A 17,377-nucleotide genomic window follows, 5' to 3' on the forward strand; every position below is an offset into this window, starting at 1 on the left:
GCGTCCACGTACACACCTTCTATGAAAACAGATATTGTATTATATGGACGCACTGAAGGAATTTCTGTCTTTTCGTTCGATGCAGCTTTTCCTCCAAAAGCTACAGAGGTTAGTTTCCCGGGCGTTCGTTGGTGAATTGCGAGACAGGTCGCAATGGAGACGTGGAGCGGCGGAGGGGTGAGGGTGAGCGGCGTCTAGTAGAGCGGTAAGGACTGGTCGGCTCAGATGTCGCAGTTGGAGACGGTGAGCGACGTAAAGGCGGATCACAAGGACGACGTTGGAAAGCGTACCAGCTTGTCCCATCATCCCGTCCGTAGGTGTCAAATCCACGACGCTCGTCCTGCTGACGCTTCCGACAGACGCGTGCAATGTGGCCCCGACAGCCGCAGTAATAACAGATCAGACGAGGTGGCCGCCACGGTGGGTGGAAGGGCTGGCTAGGCGCACTCGGAGTCAACGAAGCCAGCGGGACAGGCTTCGAGTGTGCGGGCATCGGTTTTACGACGGGTGGTGAGCCAGCGAGGACTTGTGCGTATGTCGGCTGGAGTCGAGGTACTGGAGAGTCTACATACGCTGGCCTGGTCATGGACGCCAACTCCTCTTTGATAACGTCGCGCAAAGCAGTGTTGGAGGGGGGAGGTGGACTCGGTGTCATTGAGAGGCCGAAATATTGCAGCTCTTCCTGTATAATCGCCCGGATCATGGCACGCAATGAGGCATCAGTTATGGTGGTGTTTTCAGCGCTGTCCTGTGGTAACCGTTGGGATTCAAGTACCTCTAGGCGTTGGCACGTGGCAACAACCTCAGCGACTGTAGTCGGGTTTTCAATCACCAAGTCATTGAACGCGACCGTGCCGATCCCTTTCAATAGATGACAAACTCTCTCTGATTCAGACATGGACGTGCTGAAACGGTGACAGAGAGCAAGCACATCCTCTATATACGATGTGTAGGACTCACCGCATTGTTGCTTGCGAGCATCCAGTGTCTTCTTCACGAGAGCTGAACGAACCACCGGGGCGCCGAAAATTTGGCGAAGCTGTTGCTTGAAACGTGTCCAGTCCGTAATGTCTGTTTTATGATTGAAAAACCATGTTTTCGCTACGCCTGTCAGATAGAAGGAAACACGGCGAAGCTTGGTAGGATCATCCCAGTTGTTAGTGAAACTCGCTCGATTGAACTGGTCCAACCAATCCTCCACATCTTCACCTCGAAGTCCGGCGAACGTGGGCGGCTCACGCTGTTGCGCGGTGATAATCCACAATGGATAGGCCGCGGTAGCAGGGGCCATGGAGGTAGACGCAAAGCGCCGGTTGGCTCTTCCTGAGGCATGTTACCGGACACCTGGCACAAACGACGACCTGAGCGGAGCTCCAGGAGGCAGGTCGGGCTGGGAGACGACGAAAGATCGTAGAGCACAGTACACCACTTGTGATGTAACAGTAAAGGCAACCTTTATTAGGCCCAGAAGACACGATGAAGTGACCACGCCCAAGGCACAGAACTCAGACAAGCCAAGTCCCCACAGCAGATGAAGATGACGACCACTCATGATGATGAATATATGTAAAGATAGTAGATGTGCTTGATGAATGCCTACAATATTATAACTTATTATTGCATGTGTCTTGTAATATTAGGATGCTCGCTGACGACAGTGTAATCTTCCATACTATTGCTACGGGGAAGATAATAATAGTCTTGAACATTAAATCCTTCAGAGTGACCTTGGTAATATCCAAAAGAACTGCAACGTTTGGCAACCCCGCTAAATGTAAAATCGTCATTCCCTTGTCATCACAATCCAGCTCAATTTCACAATTCTATTTCAAGTTCACTGTTCCAATTGGAAGACTAGTTTAAATATCTGAGAGTCACGCTTTTTTCTAATTTATCATGGAACGTTCATGTTACTAACATTATTTCCGCATCGAACAATACGCTCGACTCTTTCAAACGTAACCCTCGGCTTGCCCCTCCTCATGTTAAATTACTTGCATACGAATCCCTCATACGACCAAAACTAAAAAATACGTATCTGCCACCTGAAGCGTACATCAAGCAAATCTCATTTCTAGCTAATTTCGCCATTGGAAGGCGTTGAAAATCGGGCAATCCGATTTAGTCATTCTTTATATTCACATGAAGTTCGCATTTCAACCTCGAAAGCTAAATCTGGTCTATCACTTTCTTTTTAACGTCACCGTATTGCCAGCCTCTTCCTTTATAAGCTCTCTTATACTTCTCTGAATCAAGCGCCGTTCATCACAACCGTATCACGCATTTCCCACCACACCAGCAATCTACTTGAAGTTGTCCACTTGCCATAGCATAAAACTGCGTTTTTTGCTTCATTATTCTTAAGAACACCTTCAGAATGAAACAATCTGCCCACTGACATTGTCAACACTGCCTCATCATATACTTTCCAAGAATACATAACTAAATTTCGCAATGTTAGTTTATTCATCGTTGTTATATTTTTCTTTGTAATTCCACCCCTCGTGTAACATGTCCTCAATGGTGGACTTTAAATAAATAAAACTGAACTGAACTGCTATACATGCATCTAATGCCGCCTCCAGGTAAATATCCCCTCCAGGTAAATATCCTCGGCTTCGTTTCCTGCAGGTGGTGACGTAGTTTTGGTAAAGGTGAAGCACAGCAGCACTGAAGTACTTCAAACCTAAATGCACATTTCAGAACAGGAGGGTTCCCAAAGGGAACAAGACAAATCCGCTGAAACATTATTTTGTAACATATAGCATCTGCTGATAAGTGGTCTGCTTATGCCGTCACAGCAAAAGCATACTCCAGTGCTTTGAGGGAAACGAAGTTTAAATTCTATAACACTACAGTTCCATCACTACTCAAAACCAACCCAAAATGTTTTTGAAATGTGAAAACCCGCGATAAACGAACAATAACGCTTACTGATGAGTCGGGTGAGACAATCTCAAGCAGCCAGTGTGCTTCTGTACTTAACATCGTCTTTTCCGTTCATTTCGCTCTACTCAGTCTGGCATCTCTCCGTCATGCACTGCACCTCACTACCTTTTAATGAAACCCAATTCACTCGACTCTTCTGTTAACAGCTCCATTATTAAAAACATAAAACGATCCTCCTCGTGCGGTATCGATTGTGTCACGTCAAAATGTCTGCAGGCGACTGTCTAATATAGTTCCATTATACTTAACCTCATTTTCACGAAATCGCTCAACAACAGCTCCCTACCTAGAGACTGGAAAACAGGCAACGTGATTCCACTTCACAAATCTGGCGATATTCACAGCCCTCATAACTATAGACCAATTTTCTTGACGTCAATACCTTGAAAAATATTTGAACACGTCATTTTTTGCAACGGTTTTTTCATAACAGTCAGCATGGGTTCCATAAGCCATTCTCATGCAAAACGCAATGACTAACATTTTGTAATAATCTTCACGCTTTTTTAGGCGCCGGATTTATAGTGGACTGTAGATTTTTCGATCTCGCGAAGCCTTTGGACAGAGTTAACCACCACTTACTTACTCCTACTAAAACTCAGCCATCTAAATTTTGATTCCTTGGTCTTTAATTGGATTCGAGAGTTTCTTTCTAACCGAACGCAATATGTGAGCAATAATGACAATGACTATCCTCAAGTACCGGTAAGCTCAGGCACACCTCAAGGCTCTGTTCTAGCACCCTTACTTTTTTAATATACATCAATGACCTTCCTTATCAAATCGCAAGTACTGTTTGTCTGTTCGTCGACGATTGCGTCATATATCGCGTGATTGAAAGCCCTAACGATACGTTAATGCTCCAGCATGACCTAAATAACACTTCAACATGATGTAGGCTCTGGCTAATGCAACTCAACACGTCAAAATGCAAAACAATGAGAATTTCTCATAATCAGTCAGTCTGGCCTACTTACTTAACAACACTCCCCTTGATCAAGTGCAATCCTATAAATATCTCGGTGTGCATATTACTAACCATGTTTCATGGAAAAAAAAACACATCGAACACATAACGTCTAAAGCTAACCGCATGTTTGGTTACCTTAACGAAACTTTTCTTTACCTCCACTGAAACTAAAACAACTTTACATCACTTATGTTAGATAAAACCTTGAATATGCATGCTCAATATGAGACCCTGGCCATGCTACTCTGAAAAATATAATCGAAACTTCGCAAAATCGAGCGCCCTGTTTCATTCTTAACAATTACCATACATCTGTTAGCGTCACTAATAGGAAGCTAACACTTGGCCTTTCTCTCCTTTTTTCATAGGAAATTAGCTCGCCTTTCCCTGTTTCATAAGATCTATTATCATAACCTTGAGCTCAAGTCCCGATACATTACACCAGCATCTTATGTCTTCCCACGTATCGTTCACCCTTGTAAAGTTCATGTACCTTCACAGCGCACAGTCACTTACTCATATTCGTTCTTGCCGAAAACATGTCATGAGTGGACTCACCTGCCTGCGTCACTTGTCGCTATCAGAGACACAGATCGTTTCTGCAAAGCACTAACAAACGAATTATAAGCCTGCACCAAGCTGCTTCACTACTGCATTTTCGATTTATTGTTCGTTTGTCCCTTACTATTTATGCTACATCTTTTTTTTGTTGTTAGTCAATATGCAATTGTGTTTTGCTCTGGTACTTTGAATTCATTTTTTGTTGACATTCTTGATATTCGGTATGTTTTTGTTTCAGTTCGCGTACCATTACTTTTTGTAGCTATATTTATGCACCAATGTACATAATTCAATTCTTGTATTTTATTATCCACTGTCATTATCGTATAATCGCTGTTCTTTTTATTTTGCGTCGTATTTAGATTAGCAGACGAATAAATATATTTTCTTTATTGCTGTTTGTGCTTCATTACCTACAGTATTATATTCTCCTTTGTAACATTGTTTTTTTTTGCTTTATAGTTTGTTGTATGATAAATAAGTTTTGCATGTGTAGATGTACCTTAGCTCCTTCTCTCTACAATGCTTTTTGTAATCCCTGAGGGTATAAATAAATAAATAAATAAATAAATAAATAAATATATAAATAAATAAAATACATAACTAAATAAATAAATAAAAGTATGAGCAGAGGATGAGACACTACAGATGAAGACAGCACGACCATATTCTTCTTCAGGCTTGTTCAATACACTGCCACATTGTCGTCAGCCCGATTTTAACTTTCAGTGGAATCTTACCAATGCGCACCCAACCGCACGCTCCTTGAAATCATTGAAGGGACACTAAAGTAAAACGATGGCAGGCTTTAAATTAACAAACTACACCATGAGATCTCTATAGTTTCCTATGTTCAACTATCATATATAGGTTCAGTATTAGACGAGAAAATCAAGCCTGAAGTTCATTTTTAAAATTTACCACCGAAACGCCAGTGCGTCAAGCACCAAACTATAAAATGCTTATTTCGTATTTTCTCGCTATCGGCTCGATTAAACTTTCTTAAACTTCATACACTAAGCCCATGACACTCATAGATTACAATGTATTCAAGTTTTGTCGACTGTAAGCAACGCAGGACCCGGCAGACTCATTCATAATTTTCGGCGTCAAGGTGTTTGAAGCCGGAATCTCGAGGTGCCACCTTCACCAACATTTTTTTCATGCGTTTTTTCGCTTTCCGAGCGTTGTTTTGTGGTAAAAGTGGTAGTTTCAAGATATTGCATTTTACTCATGAGCAAAATTTTTTTTTGTCTTAAAGCTCCCACTTTGCTTTAGTATAATAAAATTACGATCATATCTCTCTTATTGTCTCACAAAGACGTTCGAAATGACAACGACAAAACAATTAGCCAGTTCAATTTAGCGCATGCAACGCACAAAACGGTATCAAGAGAAGACGAACGGCAGAATGTCTGGATGATGCTACACGACATCATATGTGATATGTTGAAACAAACGTACGAAATTGAAAAATGTCAATATTGATGGGGTTTATCACAGCTTCAGTATATCTTCAATGTTTGCCTTCTTTCCAGCTTAAGCGCTCGCTGTGCTGACTCAAAAATACTGCGACGTAATCCATGGTTAACACGAATTGAAAAAAAGTCAAGACCTTCACTTAAGAAGAAAATATTTATTTTTTTCACAATTCTCGGATTTTAAATATATTCTGGCATGCGTCTGTATACAAAATTTGACCCCCTCTCTTCTCATACTTACTGAACATTTTTCTGCAACCTCTGATATGACCTTCGGCTAACGATGAATTTCTTACTCGCAAATCGAACGTGATCCTTCTTTCTGCAGGGAGAAAGGAAGAGCGAATCGTGTGTTGAAAAGCCCGTGTAAGAGTCTCTGATATTGCTGAAAATATAAATATGTGAAACTCGATGACAGCTAAGAGTGAGAGTCCTGTGCTTCAGTCAGATCAAAAAAGAAGATGACTGATTGCTTTGTTGATTGATTGATTGATTGATTGATTGATTGATATGTTGGGTTTATTGTCCCAAAACCAACATACGATTGTGAGAGGCACCATAGTAGAGGGCTCCAAAAATTTAACATGCACCCAAATCTAAGCACACGGGCCTACAGCATTTTCGGCTCCACCAAAAATGCAGCCGCCGCAGCCGGCAATTTATCCCGTGACCTGCGGGTGAGCAGCCGAGTACTTAGCCACTAGACCACCGCGGCGGGGCACAAAAGTAAAAAAAATTGAGTTCAATAAGAACACAGAGCCACCTAGACAAACCCTGGCGGTAGTGCCTACGAGAGCTGCAACTCAGGCGCTTCACCTGCAGTATGGAAACGATGCGTGGCACAATTCCAAGCTTTATTATTTCGGGTCAGTTGGGCTCCTTGTAGCGGAACGCGTTAACGATGCTGAGCTCTGAGGACCGCCAATGGTACATGGTGTAAATGAATTGTTCGCCGTTAAAGACCTCGACCACGTATGCTCTGTAGCCGCGGCGCACGCTTCGGAGAGGGAGGTCGCAGTTTGAACGCCACGCGAAACAGAGCTTTTTTTGCCTTGTTATTTTTTTTGCGATCTCCATGTATATTTTACCAAGTCCGAATCCCTGACATAAATACGTCTGCGGAGCTGCGGTGGACCCAAGCATTAAACACTTTAGTGTTGAAGTTATTAGTATATAACTTATCAATGACGGAGCAGAATCAAAATGATGTCTTGAAAGCGCTATGTGATTTGGGCACGTCAATGAGTTTAGGTTCAGGAAAAGCTTATGAACGAACACGTACTCAGTTGTTTCGTCGTAACCATAATCATGGCACATCCAAAGGTTTTACTCGCGTAGAGTATATCCTCGTGCACGGTATAATTACGGCCTGTAAAAGAAGAACAGACCTTTATAATGAAAGTTGTCATGCAGTCCGTATTAACGATGTCGCAAGTGTATGGCAAAACCTTAAACGTAAGGTTTCTTTTCGGTGCAAGCATCATCCTGTAACAAGACGGCGAGATTTTCGACCCTGGACTATAAACGAGGCCTGAGTAGCAACTTTGGTTTTAAAGGGAGGATGGCTGCTGAAGTAGAAGTCGCGTCGTGTACTTTATGTCATGAATATAGAGCCCTTGATATTCTTTTTTGGTGTAATTTTTATGTCATCATTGAGGACATCCGTTTTTCAAGCTTATGTAGAACAACAAACAAATTTATTGACAACAGCGTGCCAAAATGCCTTCCTATCAGTGCGAATACAACGCTGCTAATATCCACGCTTGATGGACATGTCAGTCACGCCCTCAGAATAAACAGATCCTTATAAAACTAGCATGAATATTCATATACCGGAAAACAATCCATGCTTGGAAACTTGGGTCACTCTTAAGTTAGCACTTCATAAACGCATATTTATGCAAGGGTGAATCGCAAAATAAATAGTAATACCTGTCATATCAATCTCCATGCGTTGAGGGCGAAAGCGACTGAATTTTCCCAATTTCTTTATGCAGATTCTGTCGAAGAAAAGTGACATAAACATCATGTAAGCACCACATAGTAAGCGACAAAAAAGTATTACTTTTTCATGTTCATATAAAAGCATCTCATGAAATAGATCGATGTCTTCTTCATATTCTTGAGTTCGTCCACTTGGCACCGATTTCTTGAAGGCTTGGTTGTATTGAATGTCCATATTTGTTCTTTCGTCCATAAAAACTGAAAAAGAAGCAAATATTAAGGCGACGAAGCTCTCATAATTGGCTTTTTTACTGATAAAACACTGTATTTTATTCTTTGCAGCCTCACGAAGTGATAGCGCCAACTATTCACTCTAAACATTGCGGAAGGTGTCGCAGGAGTAAAAGATCACAGCACATCCATGGAGTGAATGATGATGAGTAAGGTGAAGCATCCCTCCGTCCGTCCATGGCTCCGTCTGTTCGTGCGTGCTTGCGTCTGTTCGTCCATTTGTCCATCCGCCCGTCCATGTTTTCGTCCGTCTGTCCATCCGTGTTTCCATCCGTCCCATGCTTCCATCCATCCGTACTTCGGTTCGTCTGTCCACCCGTCCCTCCGTCCGTCCTTACGTCCGCCTGACTCTGTCTGTCTGTCTGTTCGTCCGTCCGGCCGTCTGTGTCTGAATGTCTGTCCATCCGTCCGTCAAATATGCGAAATCATAAACTATACCGAAACCGTTAACGCCATCTACTGATATTATTCTTATGATGATGATGATGATCATCATCATCATCATCATCAGGACATACACACAACGCCATACACAGAAGGACATACACACAACGCCATCTATTGACCAATTTGTGAACTAGAGGTGAATACATACTACTCCTACTACTAGAGGGGAGCGAATGATTCACAGCATGAGGAGCTCCACCCCTAAAAGGCCAAGTTAATCTTCAGAGCGTTCTACTCTCGGAAAGCATGAGATAGAGTGTAATTTATTTTGTCTGCATAAAAGCAAAGAGTGAGACTGCTTCCAACTCTACCGCTCTCTGAGAGAGTGGAATGTCCATCTACTTTTCAGGCATGAGAGGGTAAACGTGGTTTTACTCCTCCTATTCATCTATACATTGATGTGCTGGCACACCACGAGTGGTTAGCACTACTTATAACCTACACATATATACAGCAAAAAGTACTGCATTTGTTTATTGCGCTGTTTGGTACAATAAAAATAAAAGAGTGTTTCCAGCGTGTGCCAGTGATTTTCAACGCATTGGAAGGCACAAGGAACTCCTAATAAGCGCATTTTTAGCTTCGGATCTGTGTGCGTAAATAAGCGAATAAGATCACATTCAATCAGTGATGATCGAAACTAAATTCAAAGGGCTAGTGCATGCTCCTTGAGTCAATACTCATGTTTTTCGCTACTATTGCATCCATGGGAGATGTTGCCGTAAGCCTAACGAACGGTATGGCTACAGTGTAGTATTTAGGCTTTAGCCATGGAACATGAACTAGAATGACCGAAATTATATCCAAGGGGTAAAAACTGAATTGTTCAGTGTACACTTCACAAGCGCCAGGTTTCGTACAAATAAATGACCAATCGCTTAGTAAGTCAGTGCAAGGCTGTTCGTATCATCGCTTGCGCTATTCTTTTTTTTTTACTGCAAAACGTGCTGGATAAACGTTCCAATTTCTTAAAGCACAAAATAACATCATCAACACATGAAGTACAGTCTGGTTGGTTATCGCAAGCACGGAGACACTAAAATCTGCGCTTCTAAACAAGAAAATGTGGATAGAACAAAAACACTGCTTATCGCATGGAGAAATAAATGCTTCCAGTGTGCTGCAGTGGACAGTGTGTCAGGCTCATGTGCATCTAGAGCTCGGAAGTTCTAGTCTCACTTTGTCTTTTTAGGCTTTTTTTTCGTTTTAATGCTCGTGCTTGGCCATCCTCGCAGTCTGCGCGCGAGTACATTGGTCAAAAACAAATAAAATCCCAATTTTGGCCAGAACTTTTTGATGGTTTTCGTGAGGTGCTCTACTAGTCTGTTCGGTGTGGTCATGCTATTCCGCTTCGGGCAGCGCTATGTTACTCTGTTGAGGTGGGGTACTTGGCCCATTCTGAGAGAATCAATATACTCTGCCTCAAAGAGAGGTGATTTACACTGAAAAAGTGAGTGAAATATCGGACGAAAAAGTACTCTCTTACAGAGAGTTCCAAGCACTCTGTTAATTTTTGGAGTGTTGGTCCAAGACGAAACAAAGCGGGTAGTCTCGTCGGGCTCCCCTACACAACTTCACGACAAGGTCATCTATCTGCTTGCACCCTCAAAATACTAGAATACTGTGAAAGTGGGCCGCTTGCTCGAAATTCATATTATTATGTATTGCGAGAAAGCGGCCCACTTTCACAACAGTCACAGTAATGCGGCAAGGCCACATTACTTTTCAAAGCCGGCATTCGCCTCTCTCTTCAGAACCCCATGCCAACGTATTGCACTACGCGTCCAGCGTCCGCCATGGTGGATACGTGGCTGCGGTGCTCTGCTGCTGTCCTGAAGGTCGCGGGTTTGATCCCGTCCTCGGCGGTAGCGTTTCGGGTAAGGCGAAATGGTTGAGGCCCATGTAGTGTGATGTTAGTGCACATTTAGGAACGCCAAATGATCGAAATTTCTGGAGTCCAGCTCTATACGGTGTCTCTCATAATCATATCGTGGTTGTGGGACATAAAACCCTTTGTTATTATTATTATTATTATTATTATTATTATCATTATTATTATTATTATTATTATTATTATTATTATTATTATTATTATTATTATTATTATTATTATTATTATTATTATTATTCAAGCAACTTCCAACATTAAATAATGGCTGTAGTGTTGTAGGCTAGATTTCACACTTATGTTGTTCAAATGTTGTAAGTTCGGATAATCGTGCAATTCAAAGAACAGTCTGCATCCCCATTTCTATGTATAGAGATTTTTCTTGTATTTTAGTCATAATCGTTTTACTATTCTGAATTTTCGCCCTTTACTTGTCGTGGATATCTTCAGTTGACTGCTGCTGACTGAGGTCTGATTTGCACTTCTTCTTTGAGCCATATACTCTAATACTATTTGTTATAGTGAATACGGTCAAGATGATTTACTCATAAAATGAGAACTATTATCTGTTTGCTACTTTTAGTCTAGATTTTCTTATAATCTAAGTTGCAATGCTAGACCACGGGAATGGCTGAGGAGTAACTACGCCACAGAAAGAACACTGGTTCTGATATAAACTACGCGGAAGTTGAAACTGCATTTTATTAGGCACAATACTCCCCTAGACTTTTCAAGCGCATTCGCAAGAACTAATACGCCTCTAATGAATACCCGTAAAGTTTTGTCATGTCCCCGTGAGTGAAAAGATGGCATAGCATGACAACTACGAACTGCCGAGCTGAACACTCTTGAACTGGGCAGCGGTGTACCCCTTTGGTGCCAGATATATTACGTGTACATATAGTTTCTTTCCCGTACCATCAATGATGGGGTATGGGGTACGACTCACTATACCGTACGAGCAGCTGGATATTCGCAGAGAACAGCACGTTGCTGCTACCACGACGACAGACCAGGCAACCCAGTGTGAACCAGATACGTCAGGCCCACAGCCGATTGTTGTGGTGCACCCCCGTGATCCTGGCACATTTAATGGCACAATTCGCGTTCACATCGACTGCTAGCTGCGTCAGCATCAGCAGCGATTAATACCCAACCCTTATTCAGGCAATCACCCTCTTCTATACTCGTGGCACTGCAAAACACTGGTATTAGTCACACGAAGAGGAGTTGACGAGTTCTAATGTCTGTAAACATAAATTACAATATTTATTTGAGAAACCCATCAGACGACAGTGTAGAAGAAGGGAAGCCTCAACGTTGAAAAGATGGAAAATAGGGTGACCTTTTTGCCCGAAGCACCGTTGTGATGCGTTCATTGCTGGCCGGTCTAAATTTTCAAGTCCGAGACGCGCGCCTCGCCCTATACGCGCATGTCACCTCATCTTCCTAATATTTAACAGAGATGTGGTCGCCTAGAAAGAGCCCGCAACACGTATCCAGACGTCCACAAAGCCATACATCACGTACATCTAGCACGTGTTGGCTTGGTGTCACAAGTTATACAAGAACTTGCCTGAAACTGAAAAGGCGAAGTCGGCACCCACTAAAAGGCGTTGCTGATGACGCCTTTTAGTAAGTCATTTAGTAAGTCATAGTAAGTTTTAGTGAGTGAGCTCGAGCCTATGCGATTCTGCTGCACCTGCTTCAGTAATTGCGCGTGGAAGTCAAGTCTCTTTCTTGGCAGCTATTTCTTTTACTCCATGACACAATACCAGCCTTCTAATTGGAATAATACGTCACTTATTCACTGAACACAAGAGACTCCGTCTTCTTCTATAGAACTGCTTTTTTATTCTCTTTAATGACCTGCCCCTCGTCTTAAATGCCCTCCTTTGGACATCCTCCTTTAAGTTAAGTATAGGCCGCTTAGTTTGCTTCATTCTTCCTATAAATGTTTAAATCCCTCCGGGGATGATGCTTGAATACATTTAAAATTGCAGCGGATGCCATAGTGTCATTACGGCTAATTATGTACCGCCTGTTTTTCAAGTGTCCTTATTGACTAGCCTTCTCTATAACGCGTATTGGCCCCTTGTAGCGCGGGCGTTTATGCTCGGTCCTCTTTTAACCAGAACTACGTCACCTACGTGCAGTTCTGATAATTATTCATTTTGTCGCTTGTCAAAATTTCTCTACATCCTTTCACGGCACCACGATAATTTGTCTTTCGATGTCAATGCTTTTTAGAGCTTAATGTTCGTCTGTTTCCTACTAATGGCCTAAATGACCTTCATGGTGCCTCATCCTATATGTTGCCTGCGGGACACTACTTTACGTTTACGAACTCCTTCCTCTTCTTGTGGAAGGATTCGTTCTTGTTACCTCAGGGATGTGTTCTTTATGTTTACTGCAGGATGTCACCTGGCAGTGAACTATATGTTACCTGCCAGTACACCTTAGTTCACATGTTGGTAAGAAGTGGTAGTACAATAACAGTTCCTATCAGTGCCATGGCCAGAGGGGTGAGTGACTGTGCAAAATCTCCCCCCCCCCCTTTCCATTATGACACGCACATCGCACACACCTACAAATATATATATATATATATATATATATATATATATATATATATATATATTGATGAAGCGTGGCAGACACGTGCGCGTCCCACGGCGTAAAATTTGTATTTGCTGTCTATTTAGCTTGACATCTCTTCGGTGGGGGGGAGGGCGAAGTCAATAACTGAAGTGATTTCTCCCCCCCCCCCCCCTCGGGTCACTGTGTCCATGCTCTCCCTATTTCTCTATATATAGGCTGACTTTGCGCCCCCCTCTTCAGTGGCAAAGGGGAAAGCGGAAAGCGGCCACCGCCCCGCCCCCTATGCAGAAGGGCCTATGCATAAGGGCCATCGATTATTGCAATGAAATTTCGCGTGTACATGTCTGCATCAACAATTGTATAATTTTTATTCAAAAGACATGAGTGTTTTGTGCTAATTATAACCGCTGCTGTTCTTTTTTTCCTTTTTGCGTTCACCATTTTTGCGTTCACTTTTGCGTTCACCTGCAAATGTTTTAAATTTTGCGAGCTTAACTTTTTACTTTTTGCCCTAAAATAGAAAAAAAAACATTTTGCGCTATAAGTATTTGCGTGACATATATTTACGTATGTTGTTTATATTTATATGCAATAACAAAGCTTTTTTTAGCACGCCAATTCGACCTACGTCTACTGGTCTGTAATTATGATACTTGTGCTATAGTCCACATTTTAGATACTTTTGGCTATAGTGGCTCGAAAGGTTTTCCTAGTGTCGTGAACGACGATAGTTACAGCGCGAGAACAGAACAACGACAAAACGACACGAACGACACGTTTCTTATCTCTTTGTCGTTGTTTTGTACTATCGTCATGTCATACCAACCAGCCCAAGCTGCCACAGTTCTGAGTCGTGAACCAGGCGGAAAAGCCGAAAGATTTTACAATACAGCCACCAGAGGACGCAACCGCTCGCTGGCGCGCGGAATTTACATTTCTGAGCCCGCGCTCTCAGGTGTTTCTCGTTTTAGCGAAACTTTGTGGTAACGGTACGAACTCGCTGTGCTCGTCACACAGGGTACCTACAAAGTATAAACAAAGAAAAAAAAAACAGATTTTTGGAGGATGTTACCAGGTTATTTTTATCTCAACAGCACATACAAGCGGAATATATAGCGTGTACGGAACGAAGATGTAGGAGATTCAGGGCTTCACTCCCAGTTTATTATCATTCTTTCCCACACAATAGCGTTTGAGTATAAATACATCAATATGCTTATATATTTACAGCGCTTACATTAAAAATACAACAACCATATAAAAAGACGCAAAGACAAGTGTTTTGATGCATAATGAAGGTGAACAGTGAAAAAAAAAAAAGAAAGACAGGTATATATACACATTATGTCATAAATAATTAAAAATGAGCATCTGCCCGCGATAAATTAAAGTTCATGCACACATGAGGAATTAATATATTTTGAACATATATCAGGAAGCTGCGACAAACCGAATTTACATACATTACCATGAAGAAGAAAAACAAACAAGCGACAGGTGGATGCAAACTTCGATTCATCAGGGCCCCTATTTGCAATGACACTTAGAAAAATAAATTGGTATTCTTGCGTGAGGTTTAAACTGTGGTTACTGGCACCGCTGCATTTTCAGGTGTTCTTGTTTGTCCCGTTTTCAGGCCACGTTATATGTTCAGTGACTGTGAAAAAGATGCAGCCTGGTGAGTGCATAAAACTTTATCATGTCCCCAGTGAGCCGCCGCTTATGTATAGTGCAGCAACCGATCGGTTCGAGTTCACAAGCTTGAAAAAAAATCTAAATGCTGGTCGTTCGCGATCAATTTCTACAACCTCGCTGTTGATCACGTGCTTGAACGTTGACATAGCGGTCATCAAAATGTCGCGTACACACCGCACACGTTTCGCCAAGCTCCTTGTCTTTTCTCTAGATGTTTCTTGCCCATCCTTGCAGCCGTACTGGGCCCGTGGGAGCTCTGATTAAGGATACCTTTTCTTCGCAGGACTTGTATGCGCCTTTGCATAATGGCACGAAAGAAGTTCTCTTTTTCTTTTTAGCCATATGGTACGTTTTAGTGGCTAGACAGATTCGCAGTTGCACGCGGGCACAGTACGAACCTTTCAAGATGCAGCTAAGAAATAAATTGGAGCAACCACCGAAGTTCCAGTGCCAAACTCTAACAGGACCCCCCCCCCCCCCCCTCCAACTTGTGAAAGCGGCTTTCCCACTCCCCTTCAACGTACGATCTAAATTGGACATATTGGTCTTCAAAGCAATTGACACGCTGATTTTCAAAAAATTTTTCGCAGCTGCTTTGTGCGTGTGTAGAAAAGCACAATAAGTCAGGTAAATTTCCTAAATTAACAATTGGTACAGACAGCTCTAAGTAGGGAAAAAAAACAAGCACGTCGTCTGTTGCATATATATATATATATATTTCTTTCGTTGGTACTTCATCAGTCTGGCAGTTACTTGCTGACCATTACATTCCAGCCTTTGTCAGCTGAAACAGCCACTTTGACTTGGGGGGGGGGGGGGAGCGCAAGCACAGGTAAATTATAGCATATTTAGGAAGATGGATACATAACAAAGTACTGAATAATGTCTCTAATCACCCGCTCAGCTACGCCATTTACGGCAGGATGATAAAACGCAGTGCACAACTTGATGTAACGCTTTCCACCGCATTTCTGTAACCGACGACTGCTAAAAAAAACATATCACGCTGTTAGCGTCTTCTTTGCCAGACCTTGCCTAAATAATCCTGGTGCACCCGTTAATACACAGCAGGAATGCTCATTCAGCCTTCTTCCGCAGTTCCGCAAAGTCCAGATAAACTACTTCGACTCGCGTCTTCTAATATGCGGGTATAGCCATTCACTGCGTTGGCTGCCTAAATTTGACTTCGTTAATCTGAGATTTGTGACTGGAATATACATGGGTCTCTGTGTCTTGTTTCACGGGAGGCCATGTGGGCCTCTGTCACTTTCGTGCATTCGCCTGATTCGAGCCCGCCATGATAGAGTTCTAATGTTTTCGGAACTAAGCGATTCGGAGAAGCAACTCTTTCATTTTCAGAATTCTTCCCATGGTCATCATATTCTCATAACATTAGCTCCTTCGTAAGCATCTGGAGCCCGATCGCTAATCACAGCATTGCGTCGGTGTTTTTTATGGAGGCTTGAGAATATGGGATACCCTCTAAGTCAAATTGCTACAATTCACCCACCCAGCGGGTTGTCGCTCCTTTCAGTTCTGCCAGTTTTATTATATAGGCTAGGGTATGTATTATTCTGGCATATCACGCCTTTCAAATATATGACCGGAAGTAGCGTGTGGCTTTTAAAACGTAAAGAGCTTCTTTTTCTGTCGCCACATTGTTTCATACGGTATGTTGAATATGTAGCTGTAGTATCTAACTACGCGAAGCTGTTGGTTTTGTCGCCGTGATAAAGCCACGTTGATAAAAAACTGCTCCCGTTCCACACAGTAACGCACAGGTGTCCAACACGAAGGGCAGCGAAAAGTCTAGCACTGCATCATCAGACATTATGCGGACCAATTCTCTGCAGACTTTCACACTCTTCTGACCAACAAAAAGGGACAAATTTCAAAGTCAATCCTGTAAGACAACGATATTTCAAAGAATAATCTTTAATAAAAGCTCGAAGATGACCCGCTAATACTAGAAGTACACAGAGCGAGTGTAAATTGTGCGGCTTAGCTAGCTTTATAATACGACTCACTGATTCCTTTTTCGTGTTCCAACCAAAACTATACATATACGCCAAGGAAGGTGACCTTGGTGTTGGAGAACTATCTCTTTTTAAGTTGACTTTTAAACTGGCGTCGGGTAATGCTGTCCGGATGTGAGCCAGGTGTTCTTCATGGAGCTTTTCCCTTTTAGAGTGTATAATGATGTCGTCTGCATAAACATTGCAAACGTGGCTTGTGCAGGAGTCCACTACTGTGTTCATTATTTTCTCAAACCAACTCTGCTAGCCTTTTCGTCTGAAAGAAGGGCGGTTATTTTCATATATGCCAAATGATGTTGTGAACGTGGTACATTGCTCGGTGTCTTCTTGTAGATGCACTTGCCAGAAGCCCTTGCACATATACATGCGGGAAAAGCTGGTACAGCCTGTCATTCGATCAATGATGGTGTCGATCCTCGGCATTTGAATAGGATTAAGCAGCGTCTGGCTATTTACTGCTTTGTAATACATGCGCAGCCGACTGCTACCACCTTTATTTGAAATAATGGTGATA

General features: G+C 42.4%; 1 protein-coding gene across 5 annotated transcripts in view; it reads right to left on the minus strand.

Moving 5' to 3' along the window:
• Positions 1 to 17,377, minus strand: part of LOC119167632 (uncharacterized) — a 73,630-nt gene that overhangs the window by 33,600 nt on the left and 22,653 nt on the right. For 3 of the 5 annotated variants that reach the window (XR_005109271.2, XR_012883875.1, XR_012883874.1), the window contains exons 2-5: positions 8,027 to 8,163; positions 7,894 to 7,961; positions 7,244 to 7,330; positions 6,203 to 6,283 (exon numbers count right to left, since the gene is read on the minus strand). Coding sequence is in view for 1 of the 5 variants with exons in the window: in XM_037419136.2 (XP_037275033.2) it covers positions 7,244 to 7,330; positions 7,894 to 7,961; positions 8,027 to 8,163 (292 nt within the window). In the remaining 4 variants the exon portion in view is untranslated. The remainder of the gene's footprint in view (positions 1 to 6,202; positions 6,284 to 7,243; positions 7,331 to 7,893; positions 7,962 to 8,026; positions 8,164 to 17,377) is intronic. The other 2 variants (XR_012883876.1, XM_037419136.2) reach the window with 1 other exon arrangement.

This window comes from Rhipicephalus microplus, chromosome 6, assembly GCF_043290135.1.
Source record: "Rhipicephalus microplus isolate Deutch F79 chromosome 6, USDA_Rmic, whole genome shotgun sequence".
Taxonomy (NCBI): domain Eukaryota; kingdom Metazoa; phylum Arthropoda; class Arachnida; order Ixodida; family Ixodidae; genus Rhipicephalus; species Rhipicephalus microplus.